The sequence below is a fragment of the Pollachius pollachius genome (genome assembly GCF_949987615.1).
Source record: "Pollachius pollachius genome assembly, chromosome: 8".
NCBI classification, from domain to species: domain Eukaryota; kingdom Metazoa; phylum Chordata; class Actinopteri; order Gadiformes; family Gadidae; genus Pollachius; species Pollachius pollachius.
In genome coordinates, this window is record NC_136941.1 from 9,667,216 (window position 1) to 9,694,881 (window position 27,666).

General features: G+C 46.8%; 1 protein-coding gene across 1 annotated transcript in view; it reads right to left on the reverse strand.

The window, feature by feature from the left end:
• Positions 1-3,333: 3,333 nt before the first annotated feature.
• scn8aa (sodium channel, voltage gated, type VIII, alpha subunit a) overlaps positions 3,334-27,666 on the reverse strand; it is a gene marked incomplete at both ends in the record, with an annotated part of 39,038 nt that continues 14,705 nt past the window's right edge. Inside the window, 18 exons of the mRNA XM_079742343.1 lie at positions 3,334-4,493; positions 4,664-4,934; positions 5,124-5,233; positions 5,280-5,448; positions 5,571-5,624; positions 6,053-6,337; positions 10,118-10,240; positions 15,520-15,693; positions 16,503-16,657; positions 16,995-17,112; positions 17,978-18,451; positions 18,884-19,240; positions 19,667-19,840; positions 21,322-21,560; positions 21,851-21,986; positions 23,829-24,104; positions 25,469-25,753; positions 26,199-26,405. Of these exons, the coding sequence (XP_079598469.1) occupies positions 3,334-4,493; positions 4,664-4,934; positions 5,124-5,233; positions 5,280-5,448; positions 5,571-5,624; positions 6,053-6,337; positions 10,118-10,240; positions 15,520-15,693; positions 16,503-16,657; positions 16,995-17,112; positions 17,978-18,451; positions 18,884-19,240; positions 19,667-19,840; positions 21,322-21,560; positions 21,851-21,986; positions 23,829-24,104; positions 25,469-25,753; positions 26,199-26,405 (4,767 nt within the window). The remainder of the gene's footprint in view (positions 4,494-4,663; positions 4,935-5,123; positions 5,234-5,279; positions 5,449-5,570; positions 5,625-6,052; positions 6,338-10,117; positions 10,241-15,519; positions 15,694-16,502; positions 16,658-16,994; positions 17,113-17,977; positions 18,452-18,883; positions 19,241-19,666; positions 19,841-21,321; positions 21,561-21,850; positions 21,987-23,828; positions 24,105-25,468; positions 25,754-26,198; positions 26,406-27,666) is intronic.

Here is a 27,666-nt window from a genome sequence, read left to right on the forward strand (position 1 = left end):
CAGTTCTCCGACATAGAAGGGTTGCCAAACCAACCGGTGTTAGACAGCTATTGAACGTGTTGCACACAAATTAAAATGTGACAGTGTTCTTCTGTTGAAAGTATATACATATAGACATATATGTATACATGTATATATCTTTTTGTTTTATATAATATCTATATATCATTCAATTTCCGTCAACAAAGTGAAAAGTGTCTCAAAAAATCCAAAAGGTAACAAATGTGACAAAGGGCATAGTCGGAAGCCATTCTATATTATTGTTGTTATTCATTTTTTTGATTATTAGTAGTAGCTTTTTAAAATTCCATATTTACAAAAAAAACACAACAAAGCATGCCGATAAAATAAAAGAATATAGTACAGTATTTATAGCTTTCTCTCAAAAAGTTCATTCTTTTCAGCGATTGTGCCATTTACATCATAGCCTGCACTGTACATATAGTTCTTTTTTTGCATGTTTTTTAAAATTTATTTTTCTGTGTGTATGTATGAACGTATCACTCTAAAACAATACATCCAAGATGAACGTGAGTTCGAAGTTAAGATAGTGGAGATACTTCGCTCCGCCTGTTTCTTTCGTCGGGAATGTATTTGGTTTCAGGGTGTGTCAGCCAAACTGATTTTGGAGAGCTCCTATTGTAAACGAACCTTAGCCAGTATAATCCTTATCCTTATCCTTATTACTACCACACAGGGGGTTCTGGTACAGGCAGTGTTAAACACACCAAAGGGCAGTCAGTGGTGCGACTTTGGCTGTCTTGGATTTTTATGTCCAGCTCAGCCGTTTGTAATAGGACCATCACTCCTGTGTAGAAAAAAACCCACCCAAACCAAAAACAGTCAAAAAAAAGACCAAACATTGGCTAGGTATACACCTTATAAGGAGGCAGTTGAGTATCACCTATGACTGGACGCCGATCAGCTCTGTGTTTTTCTGTGTTTTTTTTCCTTTATATGAAAAAGAGTCGCGAGTGGTGCTTTCGACGGTAGTTGCGTCAACATTGAGCACTGCTGCTGTTGACCCCTGGAGTTTTCCTCACCTGACGCTGAGTGCAGTTTCGGGAACAGAAGTGAGCGATGTCGGTGGAGAAAGTCAACGAGTGCATGGAGTTAAAAAAAAATAAACCAAAGTAAAGAAAAATAAAATAAAATGGTGCGAGCCTGGGTCCAACACCACACACAGTGTTAAAGAGGTCCCACAATAGCACAATGATACACTGACACACATGGGACTTTCAGCACTCACTCAGACCAAGCCGGTTCCTGACTCGGGGCTGCTGAGCCTGTCTTCGCTTGCTCTCTGTTCACTTGGCAGTCTGAAACGCTGCCAAGGGTCTTATCGACCCTTGGTGCTGAAATATTGATCCTCTGTTTACCTCGACGTGATACCGCACACATCAATCAGGGCTTCCTCTGCTCTAGTGGTGACAGAACACGCCGTCCCTTCACTCGTCTGTCTACCAAACCGTCGTTTCATAACAAGGGCTTTCCTTTGGATCTTTCCCACTCTGCTAAGTAAGCCAAACGTCAGAGAAGGGACTCCATCAAACCTTTTAATCTCTTACTCAATGTGTCTTGTTAACATATGACTCAAAGCCAAATCCAAACAGCGAACTAACACCAACAACAGGAAGTTTCAAGAAAGAGTTTAGTAACATATACTTTCTGTATCTACCTAGAGATTATTTTTTTTAATAACCCCCTCACCCCCAATGTGTGTCTACACAGGCACACACGCACGCACACACACACACACACACACACACACACACACACACACACACACAGACAAACACCCCCCCCCTTCTCTAACATAATCCCTTTCCTGTCTAGAAACCATCAGAGGGTTACCAAACTAATCAACACAGACACAGCATACCCTCACTAATGCCAAACATGGGTTGGCATGAGGCATTGCTTTTGACATCACCAGCTTATTGCCATAGTAACAAGTCAAGCAAATGACTGTTGAACGCGGAGAACTAAAGTAAGTAAAACCTGGATTTGGTATGGATCAGCTTAGGTGGCCACCCAAAGCTCTATACATCCTCAAAGCGAAGATATGCAGCCCCGAATGCTTTCTAAATGCATTTAATGTCAGAAATAAAGAGCAGCAAAAAATGAAACCTAACAACTTTGTATTCGTGCTTCCTTACGTCCCGTACGTCTGTTAGCCATCCCGATCACACCTCAAACCTTTTTCTCTCTCACCTCCCAATATTCTATCTCGATATACTTATGTTCTGATATAAACTTCATATAATCCGTCATCACTATCGGCCATTGATAGTTCCCAGTCAGTGTCCGTCTCCAACGTATCCGCAAAGCCACGGAAGTGTTCTGGGAATATTATGTGTCTTGCAGACTATGATTACTCATGCATGATTCCTGATCAAAACATGCCTTCATGCAAGTCATTTCGAGGCATTGAACGAGCACAATAACTAGTTATCCGCTACTCTGTTCAAACAAATCCTCTTCAACCCAAGTCAAAAAGTGACCATGACCCCCCTACCCGCTCAGTGTGAAAGCCCATGTAGAAAATGTCTTCTTCGATGTCAGTATAACAAAGGGGATGGAAAGACTTGTGACATGGGCTGAATGTAATCTTTTTTTTTTTGCTGCTGACGCAATGTAAAGATGCCAGAAGCTTCAGCACAAACAATGCAAAATGGTGATGGTTGGTTAACTTGCTCTGGCTCTCCCGCTACTTTCCCCTGTGGTTCCTTTAATCATCACTTTCTTCGACCATTTTCTTTTTCACTCTTCATTGACAAAGGACGTAAACTTAGCGAAAGGAACGCAGACTGTTAACACAGTTCTTATGGAATCTTCCGGAACAGATTCTATAATGGCAGATCTTAGCTGCTGGGGGGAAGGGGGAGGTGGAGTCCACACTTGGTGGTGGCAGGGATGTAGCAGAGATTTCTGTCCCTTGGTAGTTGGTCCCCAAAGAAGTGTGTGCGTGTGTGTGTGTGTGTGTGTGTGTGTGTGTGTGTGTGTGTGTGTGTGTGTGTGTGTGTGTGTGTGTTTGAGAGCGTGCCATTGGCTGGCACACTTAAAGTCCTTATCTGTTCCGTGGGCTCCTCATGTCATGGTCCCTATGCAGCAGAGTTCCATGGTAAACGGATTGGGTTTGGTTCGTTTGCCACTGACGTCGGAATCTGCGTCAGTGTCTGCAAGTCTGTAAACATTTTTTGTGTGTTTTTTTTTTCAATTTATTGATCTTTAATTGTAAATTCAAACATTTTTTCAATCTTCATGGGGTTTGGGCTCAGAGTTTCATCTGTTCCTCTGTTTGTTTCTAGGATTAAGGGCCGCCGATGAACCCTAACACTTGGATTCCCGCTCGTCTTTTTGGTTTTTGTTCTTCTCCTTCCGCCCCGCCTTGTCCTCGTTCTCCTCCGGCTTCTCCTTGTCGGGTTTGGTCACGCTGTCGTAGGACGGCAGCGAGGCCGTGGAGGGGGTGCTCTCCTTCTTCTCCTGGTTGTTCCCGCCGTTCTCCAGCCTGTTGATGGCGAAGGGGAACCTCTTGAAGATGATGCCCCGCCGGATAAGGTGCACGCGGAAGGCGTTCTGGATGATCCTGGCCGACACGTCCTCCTGCCTCCGCCGCATGGTGGTGGTGATGGGCTCGTAGGACACCTTGGACGGGTTGGCCGCCACGAAGCGCTCCTCCATCTGCTGCCGCAGCATGTCCAGCTCACCGCTGTCGCCCAGCACGCGCTTGGTGAAGGCGAACAGGATGTCCAGGCAGTGGATGCGGTCGCCGCTCACCATGGGTAGGTCCATGGCGATCAGCTCGATGGTGTTGGGCTTGGGCACGCGCAGCGGGTGCTCCAGCGCGTCTGCAAAGTCCCCCAGCTTGGCGAAGGTGATGAACTGCGAGGCGGTGGGGTCGAACTTCTCCCAGATCTCGTAGAAGGTCTCAAAGTCGTCCTCGCTCAGCGGGTCGGCGCTCTCCTCCGTGGCCACGCTGAAGTTCTCCAGGATGATGGCGATGTACATGTTGACCACGATCAGGAAGGAGATGATGATGTACATGACGAAGAAGAAGATGCCCACCGAGGGGTTGCCGCAGTCGCCCTTCACCGAGGTGCCCGGGTTCTCCAGGGTGGGGTCGCAGTCCGGGGGGTAGTTGAGGATGGGCAGCAGGAGGCCGTCCCAGCCCGCCGAGGTGGTGATCATGAACAGGCAGATCATGCTGTTGCCGAACGTCTCAAAGTTGTACAGGTCGTCTATGCCGGCCCCGTGTTTCACGTAGCCAAAGTTAGACATGCCAAAGATGGAGAAGATGAACATGACCAGGAAGAGCAGGAGGCCGATGTTGAACAGGGCGGGCAAGGACATCATCAGGGCGAAAAGTAAAGTTCGAATCCCCTTTGCTCCTTTGATTAGACGGAGGATGCGGCCGATTCGAGCCAACCTGATGACCCTGAACAGAGTCGGTGATACAAAGTACTTCTCGATGATCTCCGCCAGGAACATACCTAAGGGAGGCAGAGAGGGATGGATGAGAAATGGGTAAAAACACATTCAAACAGTCTCTCATGTTCACGTTTTAGTGTGTAATGAAAGTATAATGGAAGATTCCAATCATTTGAATTGCCAGATTTCCACGTTTCAGAGGAAACGTGCCTCCTACCCCGTCGATACTTACCAACAATAGACAGGATGACCACCACTACGTCGAATATGTTCCACCCGTTGGTGAAGTAGTAATGGCGCAGGGCAAAGAGCTTCAGCACAAACTCTGTGGTGAAGACCACGATGAAGATAAAGTTGACCCAGTACAGGACTAACTCTGTTTCGTCCGATTGGTCGTCTGTCTCCACCATCATGGTGACCATGTTAAGGCAGATGAGGATCATGATGGAGATGTCGAACACCTGCTGTGTCACAAAGTCAAACACCATGCCCTGGATCTTGTTCTGAGAGGGGGGAAACACAAAACACAAGTTTGCATGTTACGATCCACCGACCAAGGGCTTGCGCTGGTCAGTTTGACAAATGTGAGCAATGAGCCTTCTTAATGGTACATTAGTACCTTGTTGTAGAGCATTGCTACCACTAAAAGCAAGGAGTGGCTCAATCAATAACCGAGTCATGGCGTAATGTACCTGCGGCCGGGGAATAGGTTTTTGTGGCTTTTTCGATCCCAGCTTTTTCATAGCGTTGTAGTACTTCTTCTGTTCCTCTGTCATGAAGATATCCTGACCTCCAAAGTAAAGGGTCACACAAACAAACTTGGTTACAATCCGATAAATAGCTCTGACCAAACTGAGAATCTTTTAGAAAGTAGCTTATCTTTTTCTTCTGTTGGTTGAAGTTGTCAATGATCACACCAATGAAGAGATTGAGGGTGAAGAAGGAGCCAAAGATGATGAAGATGACAAAGTAGATGTACATGTAGATGTTGTCTTCATAGATGGGCTGGCTTTCCACCTGAAAGAGAATACAAGTGTTGTAATGGATACTGTTCATCTAAAGACTTAAGGATAAAATAACAATACTTGAAACGTAATAAATCAAAACGGTTTCACTACTCAACGACAAAAAGGCTGTACCTGTCTTGAATCCACCGCTGCGTACATAATGTCCATCCATCCTTTAAATGTGGCCTTAAAAAACAGAAATATGCATTAGTAGATGTATGCACACAAGCCCAAAAATACCAAACAATATCACAATTCATTAAAAATAGAAAATCCAAATGGTTTACAAGAAAATAATTAAACTCAAACCAAAAAATACCAGTATGTATCCTGTATTGAAGCTTGTGAATGGATAAAGGAGATGTAGACAAACAGTGCAGAAAAAACAGAAATATGTATCATATACACAGAAAAACAAAGCAATACAATCTTCTAAATCCAACCAATGGGGAAAGTTCAACATTAGTCAAGCACAGAAAACAAAACAAGGAAGACAACAAAATGGCCTGGCCTGAAAAATGGGATGTAGGAAGAATCGGAAGAGACAGAGAAGTAAGAGAAAGTGAAAAGAAACAGAAAACAGAGAGAGAGAGAGAGAGAGAGGGGATTCTCACCACTTGCAGCAAGGCCAGGTAGCCTGCCCCCACATTGTCAAAGTTGATCTTGACATTCTTCCACCTGACCTCTGTGTAGTTGTCATTGATGAGGGCGAAGCACTCTGTCTTGTTGTTGACCACTTTGTCGGAGAACATCTCCTCTGACGTCTGGTTGAAACAGTAGTAATACTTTCCGGCGAAGAGGTTGACCCCCATGATACTGAAAATCAGCCAAAAGATGAGGCACACCAGCAACACATTCATAATGGAGGGGATGGCTCCCACCAGCGCGTTGACTACCACCTAGACCGGACCAGGGGTGAGAACGAGACAGACACAGTATGAGGCCATGAAGACCCAACATCACCAACCCAACACCCCTACTCTAATCAAAAGCACCACTGCATACTGCTACGGTGTCCCACTGAGTGCTGCTGAGTTTGTCTACGGTTGGTCTAGGGTCTGACACTTCATGAGTCGATTTCGACTCTGTGAGGCCGTATTGAGCTGGTAGACTCTGCTCTGTACCAGTACAGCGTGGAAGCTGAGAAGAGAGGAGATCTTCATCAGTCCCGTTCTAATTAGAGCAGCACTGATGTGACTCTAAGACGCTCTTTGATCTGATTAAGCAAGGAGCTGGATGGGCCTCGGGAATATTCACGCATTAGCATGCATGCTCACGTACACACACGCTCGCGCACACACAGACACGCGCACACCGGGTATGCGGACGAGCCGGGATTCTCAAGCGGTATGTATGTACGCGAGCACATACATGGGGTCTTTCACACTTTTTCTGACATACTCACAAACACACACTATATTTACATGAACACATGTTTGTTTAAGTATATCCATAGCAGTATGCAGTGTCCATTTACCCAGCCCCTGGGTAAAATGATTACACTAATCCCAATACAATCATCCCCCAAAACAAAACAAAATCAATACAACAGACTACACCAGGATACATCACCCCACACGGCTATGATGATCCACCCACCCTAGACCTTAGCTATCCCGGTGCTGGTCAGCTCTGTTTGGGCCGATCTGCACTGGGCTAATGCAGGCCGGGCCAGCCGCTCACAGGCAGGCAGCTGAGCATGCATGTCTGTTCTGCTGCGGCAGACTACGGTGTGGAGCCATTTTCCCTCCTCTTTTTACGCAGACTTCGCACAATGGTCTGGGGGTGCTCTGCACAGGATTCTCTCAGCTCGTACACAGCAAAAGCTCTCAGGGTGTAGCACTAATCCTGTTGGAACCGCTGTGGTGAGCGTGGCATGTAGGCATTAGAACATAGTGACTGCTGTGTAGAGAATATTAAGAAGAACTGTAATCAAGGTGGGTGCAGGGGTTATCGCTTGTTCTGACTATGGCAAACAACTTCAGAACTAAAAATTTTTTTAAACGGTGCAGAATATACTTGATGGCAGTTAACCGTTATGTTATTCTGTGCTGTACTGTGCAGGATATTTAATCAGTATAGGCTGAGAGAATGACTGCTTGCTGTAAGACAATAGGTTTCTTATCTAAAAGATGCATTCGAATTTGGATTTGCATTCGTAGAAAAGAGGGAAAATGGCTTTAACAAGTGCTTAATCAGATATTACATGCATGTATCATTGCACTGTGCAACCCCAAGAACTGCTTGTAAATAGATAGATAGGGAAATCAGAGGAGAGAAATAAATAAATAGCTAATGGTTGAGTTTGATACGCCATCAATGGCACATCAGTGCGGCTTATATGTGTTGGAATTGATTAAAATCGACAAGACAATGTTGCGCGGTATTACGGTCTTTATTTTCTTATTTATCTGTGTAAGGTTGAAGAGACAACAGAGCATTGGAAATGTCTCAAATATTTAATGGCTGAATGGCTGTTGTACAGACCATTTCCTGAAAGGTACATTAAAAGGAAGCAGAACTGAGCATAAAATGACCAGCTGGTTCCTCCCTATCACTGTAATTGAGTTACATGGGCCTCAGTGTATAATCATGCCATACAACGCAAGTAAAAATGTTATTACATGTCCTCACTCTATTCAAGCATTTCCCTAATTATTTATTTATTGTTTTGTTCCATTATCTTTCATCATCTGTTAAAACTGAATGGCTAGTTAAATCGATGAACATAGCTGTTTGTAAAATGGTACGACAAGATTTTAATTTCTCCTTTTAATTAATCTTGAATGACTGGGGCACCTTCACCTGCTATACCACATGCACCCAATGAATGACCTAATTCCTAGAGCTACTAGTATGTCCCATACCATCAGATGTACAGTAATGGACATCCCCAAAGATAACTTTGTTGTTTTGACCAGTCAAGTACTTTTTATGCTTCATAATCACGGCATCATTTCAGATTTGTTTAACGTAATGATAAAGACTGAAGGAAAACGCTATCCATCGCTGCAAAACGGGGTTTGGTGGCAGAATGTTCCTTGATCATATTGGCAATAAGTTTGTAAATCTGCCATTTTAGCCGCTGAATATAAGTCAGATTTAAGTTTCAAATTGACATCCAGTGAACTATTGAATCTCAAGGATGTTAAAGCACTTGACTCAACATTCTTCACATGCTGGTCATTTTTGGGACGTTATTTTTCAAAAAGTACCAAAACGTCTGTGGCTCCCTGAATGCCGCTGCACTAGCTAAGCTACAAGCCATTGTGGGGTCAGGACAGCAGAGCCCCACCGGCCCTTGGTTGCCTCCCAGGTTCCCGTGGGAGGTGAAGGCAGCAGGGAGCCAGGACCGGCTGTGCGCGCCGCAGGGTGCAGTGACATGAGACCAGAAAGGCCAGCCTACCGTGTGAAATGGCAGCCTATTATATTTCCTAAGCTTCTGCTTCTGAGCCAAGCACAGTACATTATTTTTACAGCGCTGTTCCCGCCTGCTTGGACTTTGTTCCCAATGCTCAAATAATGAGATAAGTTTGTTCAACTCTGGAGTCACCCCAAACATCCTGCTATAATGAATAGGACCCCGAGTCAGTCGCTCAGTCGAGATTTCACAGACCCAAGCACGGGTCCTTCAGCAGAAGCTTAGCAAATATGTTCCTCCAAAACCAAACCCACAGCACTGTGTATTGTGTGGTTTCTGTCAGAAGCCCCTGATGCAGATACACCCTAGACACTCTCTTTCCCGGCAGAGTCAGGATGGATTGAGTAGTGGAGGCATTGGGGGGAGGCGAGGGAGAAAGAGAGAGCGAGAGGGAGGGTATGAGGGAAAGTGTCGGAGGGTTGAAGTTGAGCGTGGCGTTGAAAGATATGAGATGGGAGGAGAGAAAGAGAGACTACAGGTGAGAACAACCAGACACAATCTCTCGCCGCCACCAGTCACACTGAGGATCAATCATCAATCTGACAGTCGCTGCCGTGGAGACACGCTGGATGTTGATTCTGCAGAGTTTTGGTGTGACTGGTGAGCGGTGTTTTGCACTGTGGTTCCATGGCACCTGCTGGTTGTTCTCTGTGCTAGAGGCATTGGAAGATGGTGTGAGGGGGGAGAGAGATGGGGGAGCAGGGGGCAGGTGAAGGGTTAGGTGGGGCTCTCATTTAAAAGCAGCTGTACAGAACTGACCGGAACTTGTTTAAACGCTCTACGACATTCGAGTCAGTGTTTCCTAGCATAAAACCACATTGCAGTAACTAACTTTTGCCAATTAAAAAATCTCAAATAAAACGTTGCATAGAAAACAAATCTAGGTTCTTATTATGTGATGAGGCAGCATTGTATATCTTGGGTTGATTATCTGTCAATTATATTTTTTCAATTGATAAAGTGGCTGGCAACCTAAATGGCATTATTCAATATCACAGCTGCATCATGACGGTTTTGTGTTTTCTTTAGGAATGTCGAGAGGCATGGGAAAATGATCTGGTATGAAAAGATGACTTCCTGTCTCTGGAATTTTCCGTTCTCGTTTCTTTTCTCTGCCAAATCCCTGCCCCCACCCCAACAATGATGTGGGCGACTTTGTATTTGGTTCTGCTTGGTTTTCTACACAAATCAGTTCTAGCATGCTTTAAACTGTATGATGGGCATGCGGAAGGTTCAGCTGCTTAGGTTTGGATCTTACCCTCATCCCTTCAAAACGTGACAAGGCTCTGAGGGGTCTCAAGGCCCTTAGTGTCCTGAGTGATTTAATGGGCCCTAGATCGGAGTAGCCCAGCGCATTAGCTACAAGGCTGACTATAGACACCTATACAAAAACAGAGAGAAGCAAAAAAGGTTCCAAGCCGTTAGAGGATAAGAGAATATTATTCACTAGGGAAGAGAGAGACGGTGGCTCCCCTGGCATGGGCAGTGACTTGCTGCCCATACACAAACACACAGGTAGGCCTACACACACACACACACACACACACACACACACACACACACACACACACACACACACATCTATGTATACCCATGTATAATATGGGATTTATACATGGATATACATTGAGGAAAAAGGTCAGTGTTTAGTATAGGTTTTAGGTGTGTCAGGGTTTTTCTTGTTTGTGTTAGCAGTCGGAGATGGGCAGTGCTTGTCTGTTAATTAGGGACAGACCAGACGTGAAAAGTCCTTTGATACCTGCAAAGAAACTTGGCGGTTGAGAGGGAGAGAAGGAGAGAGAGATATAACAAGGGATAGATAGATAGATAGAGAGATAAAACACAAACAGATGATAAATTAGGCAGAGAAGTTTGCTACTCGTATTTTTAGTACATCAAACGGACAAGGGGGGACTGGTGGAGCTTGGGAGGAGGAGGAGGAGTTGTGGGAGGGGTTGGAGGAGAGATGTTACCCTGGAGAAGTTGATAAAAACCCAACAGACTTGAGAGCCTTACCCTTGCCCCTCAAACTCTGTCTCTCCGTGTGGCCCCCGGCTTGAGGCATTAAATCCCAAACAATTTAAGACAGACAAACTAATGGAACCTAAGAGAAAGAGTACAGATAAACATGAACACATCATTCGACCTTTTTTGTTTTTCATGTTTTGTTTGACACATTATAAGATCACACAGCAGTTGGAATCAAGCGGAGGAGCCACGGTAACAAAAGCAAAATCATTTAAAAGGTATTCATAAACAAGGAGGGAGGATAGGATAAACCAACGACTTATATGGATACTGGACTCCAGTGGAAGGATGGAATAGCACTCAAGTCAAGGACAGGTCACACACAGTTGTACAGTACACACACAGTAAACAGTAACAAGAGCACTCCATTTTGTAGAAACCGGTGCTACCCCTAGCACTTATGACAGCCATTAGTATGAGGAGTGTGCTATGACGGCCAAGGCTGCTAAACAACCACGTTCAAATCAGGAATAGCACCGGGCCTAGTTTGTTTTGGTATATTGTGGGGCTTTCTAGCTGAGAGTTACATTATTATTGCTTCACAGGTGACAAGGGGGTTCAAAGTACAAGGGCTGAGGTGTGATCGCTGAGCGGCACTCAGCGTCCTGCCCCATGGCTCACCATGGGAGTGACTCACCCAGTCAAGGTCTGTCTCTGACTCACTGGCGCTAATGGAGCCATGTCAGATAAGCAGGAGACGGCTGTTAGCCACCCCGGAGATGGAGGAAGAGGCTGGATCCTGCTATCCATTTAAAGTTTGCCGTAAGAATGTAGGGTTCAAGTGTAAGTAAACCCCTGTTCCAGCTCTGATTCGAACAACTAGGTGGTAGAAATGACATTGTTTGCCAAGCTAGCTTTTGGATGGCTCCTCAGACTATAGTGACTCTACTCTACTACAGTACTGTGGACTAAAACCTGGTCTGATCTCAAAAGCTGCCAAATAATCCCAAATCGTGTGTGTTACAAACGAGTTAAAAGTATTATCCATATAATCCTTCATAGGTCTTCTTGGGTTTGAATCATGAAAAAGTTTACAGCGGCAGAGGAGTGGCTATGCTAACAAGCTAACAATGATGTTAAAACTAGGTGAAAGAGATCACTGGCCATTGGCATCACCTGGCATGTATTGCACTTGTTTGTTTGTCTGGTTTGTTTTTCTTGCTCTCCCTTAGCTTGGTTCTACTCATTAAAGATGCAGCTGAAATGGCCCAGATTGGAATGAAGATGAATCACCATTCACAGTTAATGAATCACCAGCTTGTGTCTAGATTCAATCATTCTTGTTCCATTTTCACTACACCCGTCAGCCTGTCTGTACTGTGGAAGGGGGAGCATCGGGTCCTCAGTATAAGGTATAATTAAAACAGATAACACATGTAAAAGCACCTGTAACCAGCCACTGACACTTACTGGTCAATCTCACCGCAATGGATACACAACATTCAAAGCTTACCATAGTCACAGAGGGAGGAACAGGCAAAATCTTAATTTTGACCAGCATCACAGTGTCAGCGACGACAACAAAAGCCTTATTTTCAGTGGTCCAATTGTGGAGTCAAACGTTTCGAACCTCGTCTCGAACTGGCTTTGGAAGAAGTATATGCACATGGATTTGACGGTTGACTTAGTCTTATCGCAAGCTCTCCATGAACTCCTGTGCGTTAGATAGAGATGTGTCTCTCTGTATAATTCCTGGAGGATGGAGGGCGAGGTGGTTGACCAGCACGACAGGGAGAACGTAAAATAAGGATTTTGCCTTCAGCTACAGTAAAGTATATGGGAGTTGGGAAGGGGTGAGGGGTGAAGGTTATTGTCACCTTTAGCCTGACCCTTTGGAGACTGCCCACCCATTGGGGGAGCCTTCCCCCGGGGCCCCCCTCTGTGTGGTAGGGGCCTCAGTGGCCTCATGGTCCGGCTCACAGAGCTCTGCAAGGTCAATGACATCTGGGGCTGTGATCCCATGACGGCGACGCCACAAAAACCCAAACAGAAACAGAACTAAATCAAAGATTAAAGTAAACAACAAGAACAAGAACACAAAACAAAACAATGCGATAATCTGAGTGAAAAAAAGATAGGAATGAATGAAGGACGGTAGTTCTCACATCATAGTAAGAAATGCCGTGGTAGTTGTTTTACGATAGCTTTGTCATGATTACTTTTTTCCTTCTGTTTTCAACAACAAGAATTTATCATACAAGTAAAATGGTTTGATTACTCTAGCCAAAACAAGATCTGATATAACTATTCAAAATAATGAAATATACAATAAATGTGTCATTTGCATATTTAAGATGTATATGGCAATATATGTGGTCATAGGTTGCCATATAGATCACAGAACAACATTTTGTTATGAAGATCACGAAAAAATAAAAATAATATTCATAACACAAATATACAAATAAACAAGAAGTATGAGCGGGAAAACAATCACACAAAGAGGGAAAACGCTGGTTGAATGATGGTGCCCTCCCCCCCTTCGGAATCCACACACATGGTTTCACCCCACGACAGAACAAGGACAGAAGGGGCACAGGCAGGCCACGACACAACCCGGACTCAACCAACACATCTTTCAGAGGGGGGGATTTTCTTTTTTAGGGGGAGCCCTCGTGAAGACCATACTTACCGAAGGCCGCATGTCACCCACCATCATTACATCTCAGCACATTAAAACCACATTCCTCAGGTTCCACTTTCAACAAGGAATGAGAAAGGGGATGGGGTAGGGAGGAAGAGGGTCGTTCACTGTTTGGGGAGAGTACAGTAACGCAATGCGCTTTCCCACGAGATTCCACAACGTCAGCCGACAGCAGTGAGTGACTTGGTCACTGGTATGAGCTTTAGGCTTGTTGTGCAGGTGTATGTGTTGGGTGTTGGGGGGGGGATGGTGCAGTAATAGGCCCGGGGATGACATACTCCATATTTCAGTCAGCCATTTTGGAAGATAAGATGGATCAGTGCAATATGGTTCAGGATTGATTCAGCTTGTTAAATATTTAACAAGCTCAATCTTGTTCAGAGACTACAGGCTGAACGTAGAGTCATATATTGCTATTCCCGTTTTTTAATCAAGGCTCCAAACGACTGCAGACCTGTACATACTAAGCACAGTGAATCTCGTAGCGCATCAACACAACCCTCACAGGCCACTGGGCAGGGGGGTCCACTCACAGCTATCTGCCTGAGGAGTCGGATGCTGCAGAAAGGAGATTAGTTCAAGGACAAGGCATCAACTCAGGGAAATTCTTCCACCATCCGCTCGTGACCTTAGATCTTAGATGTTGACCCAGATCCATCAAGCCTAAAATGGTCCTAAACGACCTTGACAAAGACAAACAGAAAGAGATTGGACTTTGGTCCTTTCTTCTGTCTTATAGGAGTATCCTTACGGTAAAAGTACAATTTTAATTTATATTTTCATGTTGTCAGTTAAACTTTTTTCCGTTAAGTCTAACGAGGCGTGAGGACAGAAGGAAGAATGTCCCTGGGTGTGATATTCCGTACACAAGGATCAGAGAAAGTACATGGAGAGAGAGAGAGGACACAAGGCACGGTGTGACAGTTTAAAAACACACACAGGGCAGTAGACGGCTTCACACAGCAACACTTTCCCACATCGTCTAATAGTAGTGCTGAGAATGCCTTGAATATGTTTCAGGCATCAATAAGCCTGGTTATTGATTGGCCAATTCTAATTTGATGCATGGGCAACACAGCCTGGGTTCAAATTTGAATCGCTTGTTTTACCCTCATTGGTAATACAATAGTCGGGGATGGGGTGGAGGGGGGCAGGGGTCTGACTTGGCCGTTCCTTGCTTGTGGTTTTACATTGAAAACGGAGCATCGCTGGGTTCACAAGCAGGAAATCACTGTTCATATTGAGGCATCTCAGACTTGACAAGAATCAAGTATAAGGTTTCCCGTTTCAATTGTGGATGAACTGTGAAAGGTGATCACAGACGTGGTGTAGGCCCTTCAGGTCGACAGGCTCTTTGTAAAGTCATGTCGATCTGTTTGCTCTTCAAGACAGGAGCTTTAAACACCTGCGTCTACCACCACGTCTGCTGACCCCGACGCAGTCCATTCGTTTAGCTGTTCTGATTTGCTGGCACTGTTCTGATCTGTCTCTCTCTAACCACACCCAAGGGGCAACTACAGAGGAAATGGGATTTATAGACAGAGACGTACGCTCCACAATGTTTTTGTGAAGTAAAAATACAGAGAAAAAGACAGAAAAGAGCAACAGTCAGACACACAGATGGACCGATTCACAAATGATATGAGGTTGATAAATGAAGAGACAGACAGATGAAGAAACAGGCAAGACAGACAGACAGACAGACAGACAGACAGACAGACAGACAGACAGACAGACAGACAGACAGACAGACAGACAGACAGACAGACAGACAGACAGACAGACAGATCGATCGATTGATAGATCGATAGATTGACAGATAGATAGATAGGAGGACAAACAGACGGAAAGATAGATAGGTGGACACAGACAGATGGGTCCATTGTGTTGCTTTTGGACCAGGGTGTGGTTAGGGCAGGACTAAGGATCCCTCTCACTGTCTACACTATGACACACACAACACCGAGGGACAGAGGAGCTGCACTTACATCTACAATGAAGAAGTCCAACCAACACCAGGCGTTGGTGAAGTACTTGACAAACCCGTAGGCCACCCACTTCAGCAGCATCTCCAGGATGAAGATGTAGGTGAACACCCTGTCCGCGTACTCCAGAATGATCCGGATGGTCTTCCTCTGCTCGATGTACACGTCCTCGAAGGCCTGGACGGGGGGGGGGGGGGGAGGCAGGCGTGCGTCAGTTAGGTGGGAACGTACGTAGCAGGCTGATGATTTACATTTCAACTGAATGACACGTGTGCAGCAATACAGATCAATTGGGTGCTGATTACTAGCAATGATTTGCAGCAACCACACAAGCACAAACACACAAGCACAAACTCACGCACACCTACACACAAACTGACACACTCCCACGCACACTACGACACACACACACAGCTTGATTAATATCTTTGTGAACAGCCAAGGCACGACACATTCTTACTTTAGTAGCATTCGACGTGCCAATACGGTTCTCTGTATCACCAGGAATAGAAAGATCCCCCCACCCCGGTTTTGATAAATGGTTGAGTCCATTAATCACCAAGCACTGATCCTGCCAGCCTACCACCACCCCCACCCCCCCCAGACAGCACAGGGCCTCAGAGGGGCAATTTATCACAGCACAGACCAGCCCGTTTCATTTCAGCCACAAAGGGACGTTTATTGAGAGTCATGTTTTCATCACATATCGAATACTGCTGAGATACATAGCAGTATATAACACACACTATCAGTACATAACCGTGATATACCCATTCTAACCCGTTAATGTGAAAACACGAAGCTTGACTGGATTTCATGTTTTATGATACGATGATTCAACATTATCATCTATTATCATAATATAATAACACTGAGAAATGTGTGTTTGTATGATTATAAAAACAAAACACAGAACACAAAAAGATAAAAGCCAAAAGACGTGAACACAAATCTTGTGTTGAGCTGTGTGGATGTGTCTCTCTCACCAGGGCTCCACTGCTGAGCAGGATCATGAAGATGATGAGGGTCTCGAACCAGTTGTGCTCCACGATCAGGTAGCAGGTCTTCCTCAGGAACCACCAGGGCTTGCCCCACCCGTGGGTGATTGGCACGTCACAGCACTTGTACTTCGCCACGCAAGCTGAGGAGGGAGACATGTTAAATACACATACACACATATAGTAAGGTCTACACAGACACAGACACCCCCCCAACCCCCCCCCCCACACACACACACACACACACACATTACTCTTAATTTATGTCTGTATGTAATGTAATAACATACATTACGTGTGTGTGTGTGTGTGTGTGTGTGTGTGTGTGTGTGTGTGTGTGTGTGTGTGTGTGTGTGTGTGTGTGTGTGTGTGTGTGTGTGTGTGTGTGTGTGTGTGTGTGTGTGTGAACCCTCAGGGGCTGTATGGTGCTGTGTGGTGAACGTAATTAAGGTTAAAGGAGTCATGCTTCCTAGTTCCTACCATCTGTCCAACAGGCATCTGGATCCAAGTACTCCTCCACAGTCTCCACCACAACCTCCTCCACAACATCTGGCTTGATGTCGATGGTGCTGCCCTCAGACGAACTGGTGTCGTCCATCTGATGGCGTTCACACACATGAACACACAGACACACGTAAATGAATGCATCCATCCAAAAAGCCAAAGAGCCCAGAGCGAAATACACAGACACAGACACACACACAAACAGAATACACACCAACATGCTATAAAAGCCTGTTTCAAAATGACCATTTCCTAATGGGCTTCGTTTAAAGGACGGGGTAATTACATTATCCCAAACCTCTCAAATGTACACTATCATGAGTGTAATCTGATTAATCTAATGTCCATAAAGCTCCTATGATGTTATACAATATCATGTTTGGCATCCTCGCTATCAATCTTTGTTAATCCACGATTTAAAAAATCGGTGGAATAATCTTAGGAATGACAACCTAATAATTGCATTGACAATCCCGAGCACAAGTTACAACATTGGTGTGAACCTCAATCCCAAGAAGAACCTATTATCAAATAGCAGAGCATCTCTGGCTCTCTGAGTGTCTCTGATAGGGTCAGAAAGAACAAGGTTGGCAGATAGCCACTTAAGCTACCCTCTCAGCCAGTACTTCCACCCTAGATGAGTCTATCGTGTAATGAAGTTACCGTGTGTGTAAGTGGGCGTGTGTGTGTGTGTGTAAGTGTTCGTGCGTGTGTCTTGGCTGTGCAGCTTTTAATATTCTGCAGGAGGATACAGATTGCAGCTGGCACTAGTAGCTTATAGTAGTGTAACATAACAACAACAGCAGCCACAACAACCTCCATATGAACACGTGCGCATGTCTGTGTTTGCATGTCACGCTAACTCATCTCACACTGCAAACAACAACAATCCCCCAGGTCAACGGCTGACCAGGCAAACTATAAAACACCCCCAGAGTCATCTCCATTCTCCAACCGACCTCTTTGCTGTTCTCGTTCTCCGACTCGCTGCTGAAGTCCTCCGTGTTGAGGTTCTCAAAGTCCGACTCTCCCACGGCGATGGGCACGCATACGGTGAGGTTGGGGTTGTGGATGAAGGACATGTGGTCCTCGTCGATCATGTACTTCCCCACGCTGCTGCCGATGCCGCTGGTGGTGCCGTTGCCGTTCTTGACGTAGTCCAGCTCGCGGTTGATGTCCACGCCGGTGTGGTTGGCGATGCAGTTGAGCTTCTTGTCGTACATGTCGTCCAGGGGCTTCTGCTCGTCCGTCTGAGGGGGCTTCTTCAGCAGGCTGGCCATGAGCACGCGCACCTTGGCCTTGAACCAGGCGATGCCCTTCTTGATGCGGATCACCGAGATCTGCAGGTTGTTCAGCTCGCCGTCGTCGTCCGTCGCTGCCAGGTTGTCGGCGCTGAACGAGCTCAGCAGCAAGGCAAGGAAGAGGTTCAGAACCTGGCGGGGGGAGAGGGAACACGGGGAGGGGATGAGGGAGGGCACTGTTCATGAGGGAGGGTCAGTAAACCTGAGGGATGGCCACTGATGGGAGGAAACACTAAATGAGGAAAAAAGCTGTGTGAGGGTGAAATGACCTTATTTCATTCATTTCAGTTGATTTTCGACTTACAACCAATAATTAATTAATTAATTCTAATTTAAACAATAAGATCGGTCAAGTTTCAGGAGATAGGAAGAGCAGACCGTTGTCCCACAACGCACTACATGATATTCAAAACTCGGTAATCCTCCTTGTGCCCCTCATACAATCATGTTCACTGGTTTTGTTTTGTTTGTTTTGCTGGTGTTTTTTCTCCGTGTGCGTGCACAGCGACCTTGAGTGTGAGAAAGGCGCTATATAAAACTAATTATTATTACGGTTGCACTCACCACCAGGTTGCCGATGACCATGACCATCATGAAGACGATGAGGCACATGCCCTGGCCCGCCACCTCCATGCAGTCCCACATGGTCTCGATCCACTCGCCGCAGAGCACGCGGAACACGATGAGGAACGAGTGGAAGAAGTCGTTCATGTGCCAGCGCGGCAGCTTGCAGTCCACGGCGATCTTGCACACGCAGTCCTTGTAGCTCTTGCCGAAGAGCTGCATGCCCACCACGGCGAAGATGAAGACGATGATGGCCAGCACCAGGGTCAGGTTCCCCAGGGCGCCCACCGAGTTGCCGATGATCTTGATCAGCATGTTGAGGGTGGGCCACGACTTGGCCAGCTTGAAGACTCGCAGCTGTGGAGGCGGAGGCGATGAGGAGGGAGAGGGGATAGGGAGGGGAGAGGGAGGATGGGTCGTTTAGCGAACAAAAAATTTGTACTCTGATCACAGCTGGCCTTCTTGTCGTTGAAATTTTAGTGAAATCCTGATAACCAAAAGGAGTCTCAGGTTAGCAGTTTTCTTAAGACGTAATAATACATAATACAGACAGTTCCAATGTGCATTTAAAATAACTTTATAGTGTTTCATTTTATATTTATATGCAAGCTCATGCATCCTGACATGTGTTTTCTGGAAAGGTGTCAAATGTTTCAAAGGTGTGCAAATGATGCTAATACCCTAATATCGTTCTTATATTATTTATCATATTCACTCTATTATAAGCAAAAGTAGCAGTAGCAGCAGCAGTAGCATTGGCCCATGTGCTCCTGGATGACCCACCAATCGGAAGGAGCGCAGCACCGACAGGCCCTCTACGTCCGCCAGGGCCAGCTCCACCAGACTCAGCGTCACGATGAAGCCGTCGAAACAGTTCCAGCCCTCCTGGAAGTAGTAGTAGGGGTCCATGGCCACCAGCTTGGCAAACATTTCCACTGCAAAGATCCCGGTGAACACCTGGTAGTGGGGCCAGACCAAGCAAACAAACGCTCAACAACCATGAAGACCACACCCCGGTTTGGCGCCATTGCTCTGTGTTCACTTATTTTGTAGTGTACTGCTGTCCATCTTGAGCAGGTCTCTCTTGTAAAATAGATTTGAATCTCAATGAGACTAACCTGGTTAAATAAAGGACATAGTAATAATAATAAAAATAATAATAATAATAATTAAAAATAAGATTTGTGCATCTTGTTCATCTCACAATGATTTTCAGTCTCATTTACAGTGAACGTTATTAAATTCCCCCGATGTATGCATCTATTATCAAACCATATTTGTAATTCATACAGTATTTTCCGTGATGCATTATGTGTGTCTGTGTGCATGTTTGCGAGGACACACACTCACGCACACACATGCGCAGCTGTCCCTGTCTAAGGGAAGCCTGGTGCTTGTCACAGCTCTAATGAATCGCTGAAGGTCATTCACGATCACTGGAGCTCACACCGTGGTGCCATGGGACTTGCTGGTGACGTGCATGTTTATGACGGTGTGAGTGTGCGCGCGGGGGTGTGAGTGTCTCAAGTGGGTGTGTCTGGGATGTGTGGAGGGTACCAGAACTCAGACGATGACTCATATTGCATCAAGGTGACCTAGAAAATGTTCCACCTGTAATAAAATATCGTGTGTGTGCATGGACTTTTCATTCTGAAGCAGCACAGAACACACACACCAACATATATACACACACACGGACACACGTGCACACAGACATAATCACGGATGGCAGGTGAAGGGTAGTGGCTCTGTGTATGTGAACAATCCATCTGCTTGTATCTATGATCTCTCGTCTGCTCTTCATTGTCGATGTCTAATCTCCACTGCTTTGCTGGTCCCCGCTGAAAGCATCAACGTAGTGTGCGAGAAGATTTATTGTTCTGTCGAAGCGGACGGCCCTGATTTACTAATGGCGGTCGTGGCCCGGGCGGAGTCATCCTAGCCGTGCCTAAGACCTCCCCTTAGGGGGTCCCTGTCCAGCCTGGGGCCTATGAAATATTAACAGCCGTGGGTCGGCCGGCCAGCGGAGGGGCGGTAGCGCCAAAGGGGCCGCCCTACCAAGAGGGGACAGAAAACAGCAGAGTTACCGTGGGCGTGTGTGCGGGCCGTCTGGCGCCGACATACTTTTTTTATCGACAACAAAGCACCCGCCAATTACGCGACCAAAAATAACCCCTTCTCCCTCACAGCTGGAGGAGAGCAGAGGAGGAAGAGGAGGTGCGAGGAGATGAGTCGACGATGTCGACCTACTGCCAGAGAAGACACACTCTATTTTTAATCCACACACTTTCCCCGGGCGGCGGCGCGGGGAGGAAGAGGAGGAGGAAGAGGAAGAGGAGGAGATGAAACACACAGAAACACCAAAAACACTGAAAAACACAGAAAACACCACAACACCGGTTGGATCTTGTCTCTTTCGTATCCCGCCGCTGACTCACCAGATTGCCGACAGACAGCACCCCCTCAAACTGGGGAGTCATGGGGTAGTGCTCCATGGCCATGAACAGCGTGTTGAGCACTATGCAGATGGTGATGGCCAGGTCCACGAAGGGGTCCATGACGATGAGGTTGACGATCTCCTTGATCTTCAGCCATGTGGGGGAGCACTCCCAGATCAGGAAGGTGTTAGAAAACTTATACCAGCAGGGCGGACAACTTCTCTGGGACTCCTCCAGTTCTGGAGAGAACAGCGCACCGATTCACACGTGAACAAACAGAGACCCCCGGCAGCAGCGGGAAAAAAACACACACCAGGCAAAATGAAAACATAACCGGCATGCACAAGGGTAAGTCGAAAAATGGAAAAAATAAAAGTAGACTGTATGCATTGTATGTATCTGGTACTGTTGGATAATGCAAAGCAGATAAGCAGGAAATACATGTCAGATCTAAAAATCAACCAAATGAGAAAGGAGTGTCAGTTTGAATGATGAGAAGGTTAAATAGGCTGGGTTAAGGTGGCAGTACCCTCCACTAGTGTGTTGGTGATGACGCTCATAACACTGTTTGCCCGCTCTTTCCGCCCAAAGGAGGTATTAAGCTGGTCCACAGACACCATCAGGGAGCCCGACAGCTTCTTCTTCACCTCAACCTCAGTAGTCGGCTGTCAGGGGGAGAGGAAGAATCAAGCACCCATGGAGAGGACATGATCACCATCTCACAGCACCACCGGTGGCCGGCAGAGGGAAGTGCACAACAGAAGAGGATGGGTTGGTTGGTCGTTTGTTGTTGTTGTTTTTCGTTTGGAGGAGGGCAGACCGTGTTTCATCCTGCACTATGTCAGTGCTGGTTTTTAAGGAAGACGACTGACTATTTGGTTATTAGCAGTGTTTAGAATCACGAAGGGTGTGGCCAAAGTGGCAGCCATCCTCTAGAAACAGTCCTGAAATGTGTGTCTTGGATGTGAGGGTGTACATTTACTGATTTTGAGATTTTTGAGATGCTGTGCAGGGGGGACTGCCTGAGCATGAGTGGATTTTCAATCCCGTCATGCAGTAATGGAATATTTGCTAACATTGCAATATAAGGTAAGAAGAACTGCTTAATTAAATAGTGTCTCCCCAGAATCTGGCTGTTGTTATCTTTACCTGAAAGCCAAAGCGACTGTCCTAACTTTGGAAACCATACAACTTATATTGCAACCATCCAGAAAGCATTGTTGAGAGATCATATGGGGCAAGTATATAACATCATTCAAGTTATCATGCATGTGCATGCACCAAGTCAAAGAGCGGGAGAGAATACAAACTACATGACATCATTGCCCTTATGCTACTAATGCTATCGCTACATCATGCCTACGTCTACCATGCTGGCTAGTCGATACAAAAGGGCTGATCCACTCTGATTGACTGAGGGGAGATTTGGGAAACGGAGACAGGGAGAGACAAACAAGGACAGCAGCCCTCCTTTTCTTAATCTGCCGACTCGCCCCCCATATTGGGGGTGACATGAGAAGGCGGGAAAATGAACTGAAGCTTGATGTAATATAAGTGCAGCTCAGGCTCAATGAGTGTGTGTCTTACAGAGTGTTGGGTTTGGTTTATTTATTCCCACAGAGGATGGGAAACACATGAGCTCCTCTACAATTTTAGTTCCCTCTCTTTTCTCCACCTCTGTGTTTCTGCCCACACAGGAGAGCGAAAGGCTACCGGCAGTGCAACACATCATGTTTGACAGCACTGCAACCAAAACTAATAACAAACTTGTTGACTTGTTTGGAACAATGTTTTCCGTACTACCTTTTCAATTTGAGACCTGAACATTTAACCTAGTGGTCTACGCAGTATCTGTTATGCTCTGCTTTTGATGTTAGGGGAGTAAAGTTATAGTATTGTTATAGATTAGCAGAGTTAATAACACGTATGAGCGCGTTAATGCAAAGGTAGTTCGACATATGTTGTTCTCATAATACATCAGCTGCCTAAGACATTATCAATGCATTACAGTCAACAAATCAATAGCTACAACCACCTAGTGAATAGCGGAAGTCAGTGGGAGGCCCGTTTGCAGTGGCCTCTTCACGACAAGTTGCTGCCTGATCGTATACATAAGACACCAAGATATCTCGGTTTATATCTCCATTCTTTGCCTATGGTGTCGGAGGGCAGCATACACTACAGGGGCATGGGAAGGGGGGGGGGGGGGGGCACGAGCGCGTAGCCAAGAGATACATACGGACTTGCAAAGATGGAAGAATAGAGAAAAAAGAAAAAATAGAGCCAAGAGGAGAGAGAGAGAGAGAGAGAGAGAGAGAGAGAGAGAAAGATTCAGAGAGAGAGTAGCAAGAGAGAGAGAGAGAGAGAGAGAAAGTAGACAGAAAGAAAGAGAGAAAAGAGGAGGGAGGGAGAGCGCCAAAAGGGGAGTAACGGGGGCCATGCCTAAGACGGGGTCTACTCAGTGACTTCCTTACACTTTCGTCAGAGGCTGCCTTATCTATTTTCACCTCAGGCAGGAGTCGGCCGCCGGGCCCGATCAGCGACACCACGCCGTTGCAGTCCACCGTGCTGTTGCGCTTGCCGTGGTAGCCCGTGTAGCTGTTGCGGCGGTACGGGCTGAACAGGGAGCCGCGGCGCTCCTCGCACTCCTCCACCGTGCTGTGCTCGTCGTCGGCGAACTCGTTCTCCGAGCCGGGGTCCTTGCCGCGGCCCTTGAAGCTGAAGATGCTGCTCTTGCTGTTGTGGCGCGACAGGAAGGGCGAGCCGGGGATGCTGAGCAGGGACTGAGGGCCGGGACGGGGGGGGGGGGGTGAGTGGATGTGAGCCAAGGGGAAGGCATGTGTAAAGTCAAGAGGGAGGGAAGGAGGGAGGGAGGGGGGAGGGAGGGGGAGGGAGGATAACAGTGGGGGAGATGGGGGGCGAGGAGGGGAGAGGAGATGGGAGGGGAGAGGGGGGGGTGGAGAGGAGAAGTGAGGGGAGGAAAGGAGAAGAGAAGGGCAGTTGGGGGGAGAGAAAAGCAAAAAAAGAAAAGCAAAAGGAGAGAAGAGGGGAGACGTAAGGAGGAGAACAATGGTGATTGTGATTCATCGTGGTCCAGGGGCTTTCTGAGTCGCATTGATTGCATCTTCATTTCTATGCTGTTTGTCATCAATTCTGGAGGTCAGGGTGAAAGTCAACATCTGTGCGATGTGTGTGTGTGTGTGTGTGTATTTGTGTTTGTCGTTTATTCAAGAAATATATGGTAACACGGCCCCTTCTCCAGTCGGTACGTGTTCTGCCGGCGTGATCATGTGACTCAATAAAGAGTGAATACATAATGATGTCACTGGCGGCTGACACCAGCAAGGTCACACACAGAGTAAGAGGACAGCCCCACAATGTAGGGGGACATAACGGCTGTGATTACATTAATCAAGTACACACTTGTTCCGGTTACTCCTGATTCTGCCGAGGCTCTCCACAGATTAGTAGTCTCTGACTTTGTGGCTGGTAAGTACACAGTATCCACAGCTCTATATTACAACCCATAAACAGAACTATGAAAGCGGTGGCCACTTGCACTGGAAGTAATCGAATCGAATGTAAAACACATTTTCTCCACCGCTTGGATGATGAAGTTCGACCATTTGGAATCTCTCATTATGTAACACCGATAGACGATGTCCTCTTTCCGATGTGAAAACAGTGCACTGTACCACCCAGCCCAGCGCTATAGGAGCCGGTACCGTCAGGGCTGTACACAAAGCTGCAGCCCGTTCCCCTGAAACATTCATGTAATCACTGTGAATAATTCACAGGCCGGATGTGTGCCCCCCTACATCTGTCAGGCCGCCTAGAAGCCCCCTAGTATCATGCACTACTCTGTTGTGCAGCGCACTCCGGTGCTCTACACGCCCTCTGAAATCACAAATTATCCAAAACAGAAGAGCTATTTAAGGGCCTTGTACAAATGAGGGTAAGTCATATTCAGAGCGTACAGTATTTTCAATAAAAAAACACCCTCTAGAGTAGACTCATGTTAAGATCTTATATAAAGCAGCATTTTGATTACGCTACAAATAGCAATATCTCTTAACAGCTGACCCCCTTAATGCAGATCACTAGCTGAAGACATTCTCACCATGGGGGGGGGGTTAGACTCCCTCACCTGGTTCATGATGGAAGACTTGCGCCCCAGGCGGTTGTCGGGGAAACGGAAGCGGCTCCTCCCCTTGCTGCCGTCGTCGGACTCGGACTTTACGAACTTCTCGCTGTCGCCCTTCTCCTTGTCCTGCTCCTTCTGCCGCCACTTCTTCTTGCGGTTGCGGCGCTCCTTGGCGCTCTTGGAGCTCAGCTTGGACATGTCCGAGGAGCTGCAGGACATGTGCTCGCCGCCGTCGTCCTCCACCGCGTCCTCCGACACCGTGCCCGCCGAGGTCGCCATGGCAGCGGTCTGCCGACGCCAGGCGGGGGGAGACAGAGGGTGTTTGTTACGGTCAATAAAACTTTTACGGACGAGGCGCTTGTTTTGTGCTGAATTACAATTCAACGTGGGGAGCGAGGGCGACACGGAGCAACGTCAACAAAGTGGATCGCCGAGATACGTTCCGGAGACGGATTTGGAACAATCCAGACGGCACAGCACCGGATGAGAAGTGGTGTCAACTGAAGACGGACGGTATGTTTGAGGAGTTTGTCTAAAAGTAATAACTGATTGGGATGAGCGGAACCCATGCTGGGATGTAGAGGTGGAGGGAGAGGTGCGAAGAGGGTGTAGTGAGGGTGTGTGGGTGGGTGTGTGGTTTTGTGGGTGTTTGGGTGTGAGGGTGTATGGCTGAGAGGGTGTGTGGCTGAGAGGGTGTGTGGCTGAGAGGGTGTGTGGGCGGGGACGGCCGTACCTGGGCGTCCTCCTGTTGCCTCTTGAGCTGCTCCAGCATGTTCTTGAACTCCTCCTCCTTCTGCAGCGCCTCCTCCATGGTGGCCTGGTTCTGCTCCTCGTAGGCCATGGCCACCACGGCCAGGATCAGGTTCACCAGGTAGAAGGAGCCCACGAAGATCACCAGCACGAAGAAGATCATGTAGGTCTTCCCTGCGGCCCTCAGCGTCTGATAGGGAGGCGAGAAACCACATCCATCAGGGACCTGGACGTCTGATAGCGTGATGGATGTGTCCCCCCTCCCCCCCCCCCATCTATGATGTATGAATGATGATGAAGTGAAGTAAAGCATGGTCGTACATTGCTATGAGCCAACTGGTCTTAAATCGGGACCACCTTGAGTGTTACCGTAACAGAACCGAGATGGCCGAGATGTAAGACACAAGACACAACGGGCCGGTCGAACGTCAAATCAGCCATTTTAATCCCTCAACAGCCCCTTGTTTCCACAAACCCTTTCTTCTTTAGTGGTGCGCTAAAATGGCAGAACGTTGAAGTTCCCGTCACCTGCCGTACGCCATTTATGTCACCAAAAGGATAAGCGAATGAGAAACCTCTCGCTATTTTTAGTCGGTGCAGCGCGAGAACACTCCGCGTTCTGCCACTTTCCTCGCGGTCTCCACATGGAACCGAGTTTGCGCCGTTCGGCAGAGAACGTCGGATCCGCCTCGTGACCTACTTTTCCCACCGCACACCGCCACTGTCTTCTCCGACATATTGGGACGTTTTCTCCCCAATAGGGATAAGACAAGCAAAGACAAAAAGGAGAAAAATATGAAGAAAATGCCCCTTAAATGAATGGGGACGGGGGGGGGAATTAAAGAAGAGATATTTTGGTGTACACGTTTCACCCAGAAGGGGATAAGATAGGTTCTGAGGCTTAGGAAGGGCAACCTAGCTTTAACTCAACTCATTCCCCTTCAGCAGTCTCTCGCTCGGAGAGAGAGAGAAAGGGTGAGAAAGAGAGAGGAAGATTGAGAAAGACAGTGAGTGACAGAGAGAGAAAGAGACAGAAAGAGAGCGACAGAGGGAGAGAGAGAGAGAGAGAGAGAGTGAGTCCAGCCAGGAACAGAGCAGCACTTCCTTTGACACAGCTGAGCAATTCCCCCTTTATCCAAATTATGAGTGTGGTTTACAGGTCGTAGCGCTGGGGAGAGCACCAGAGACACTGCAAGGCACAATCAGCAGGAAAAACAACAGGATTTAGCAAAAGTCTCTCTCCTTGTCCTCGACATAACCCTTATCCTTAATAAAATACAGATACCCCTCAAGCATCCAATGAAATGATTCACCCCGCGCAACCAACAATCTATTCCGAGACCGCATAGCTCAGGAGCAGAGGATGTGGTCAGGAAATAGCCCCACACTTTAGAACCTATTGAAAAGGATCCAATCTATCTTTTTTTACTAATGCTCTTCCACAAGCCATC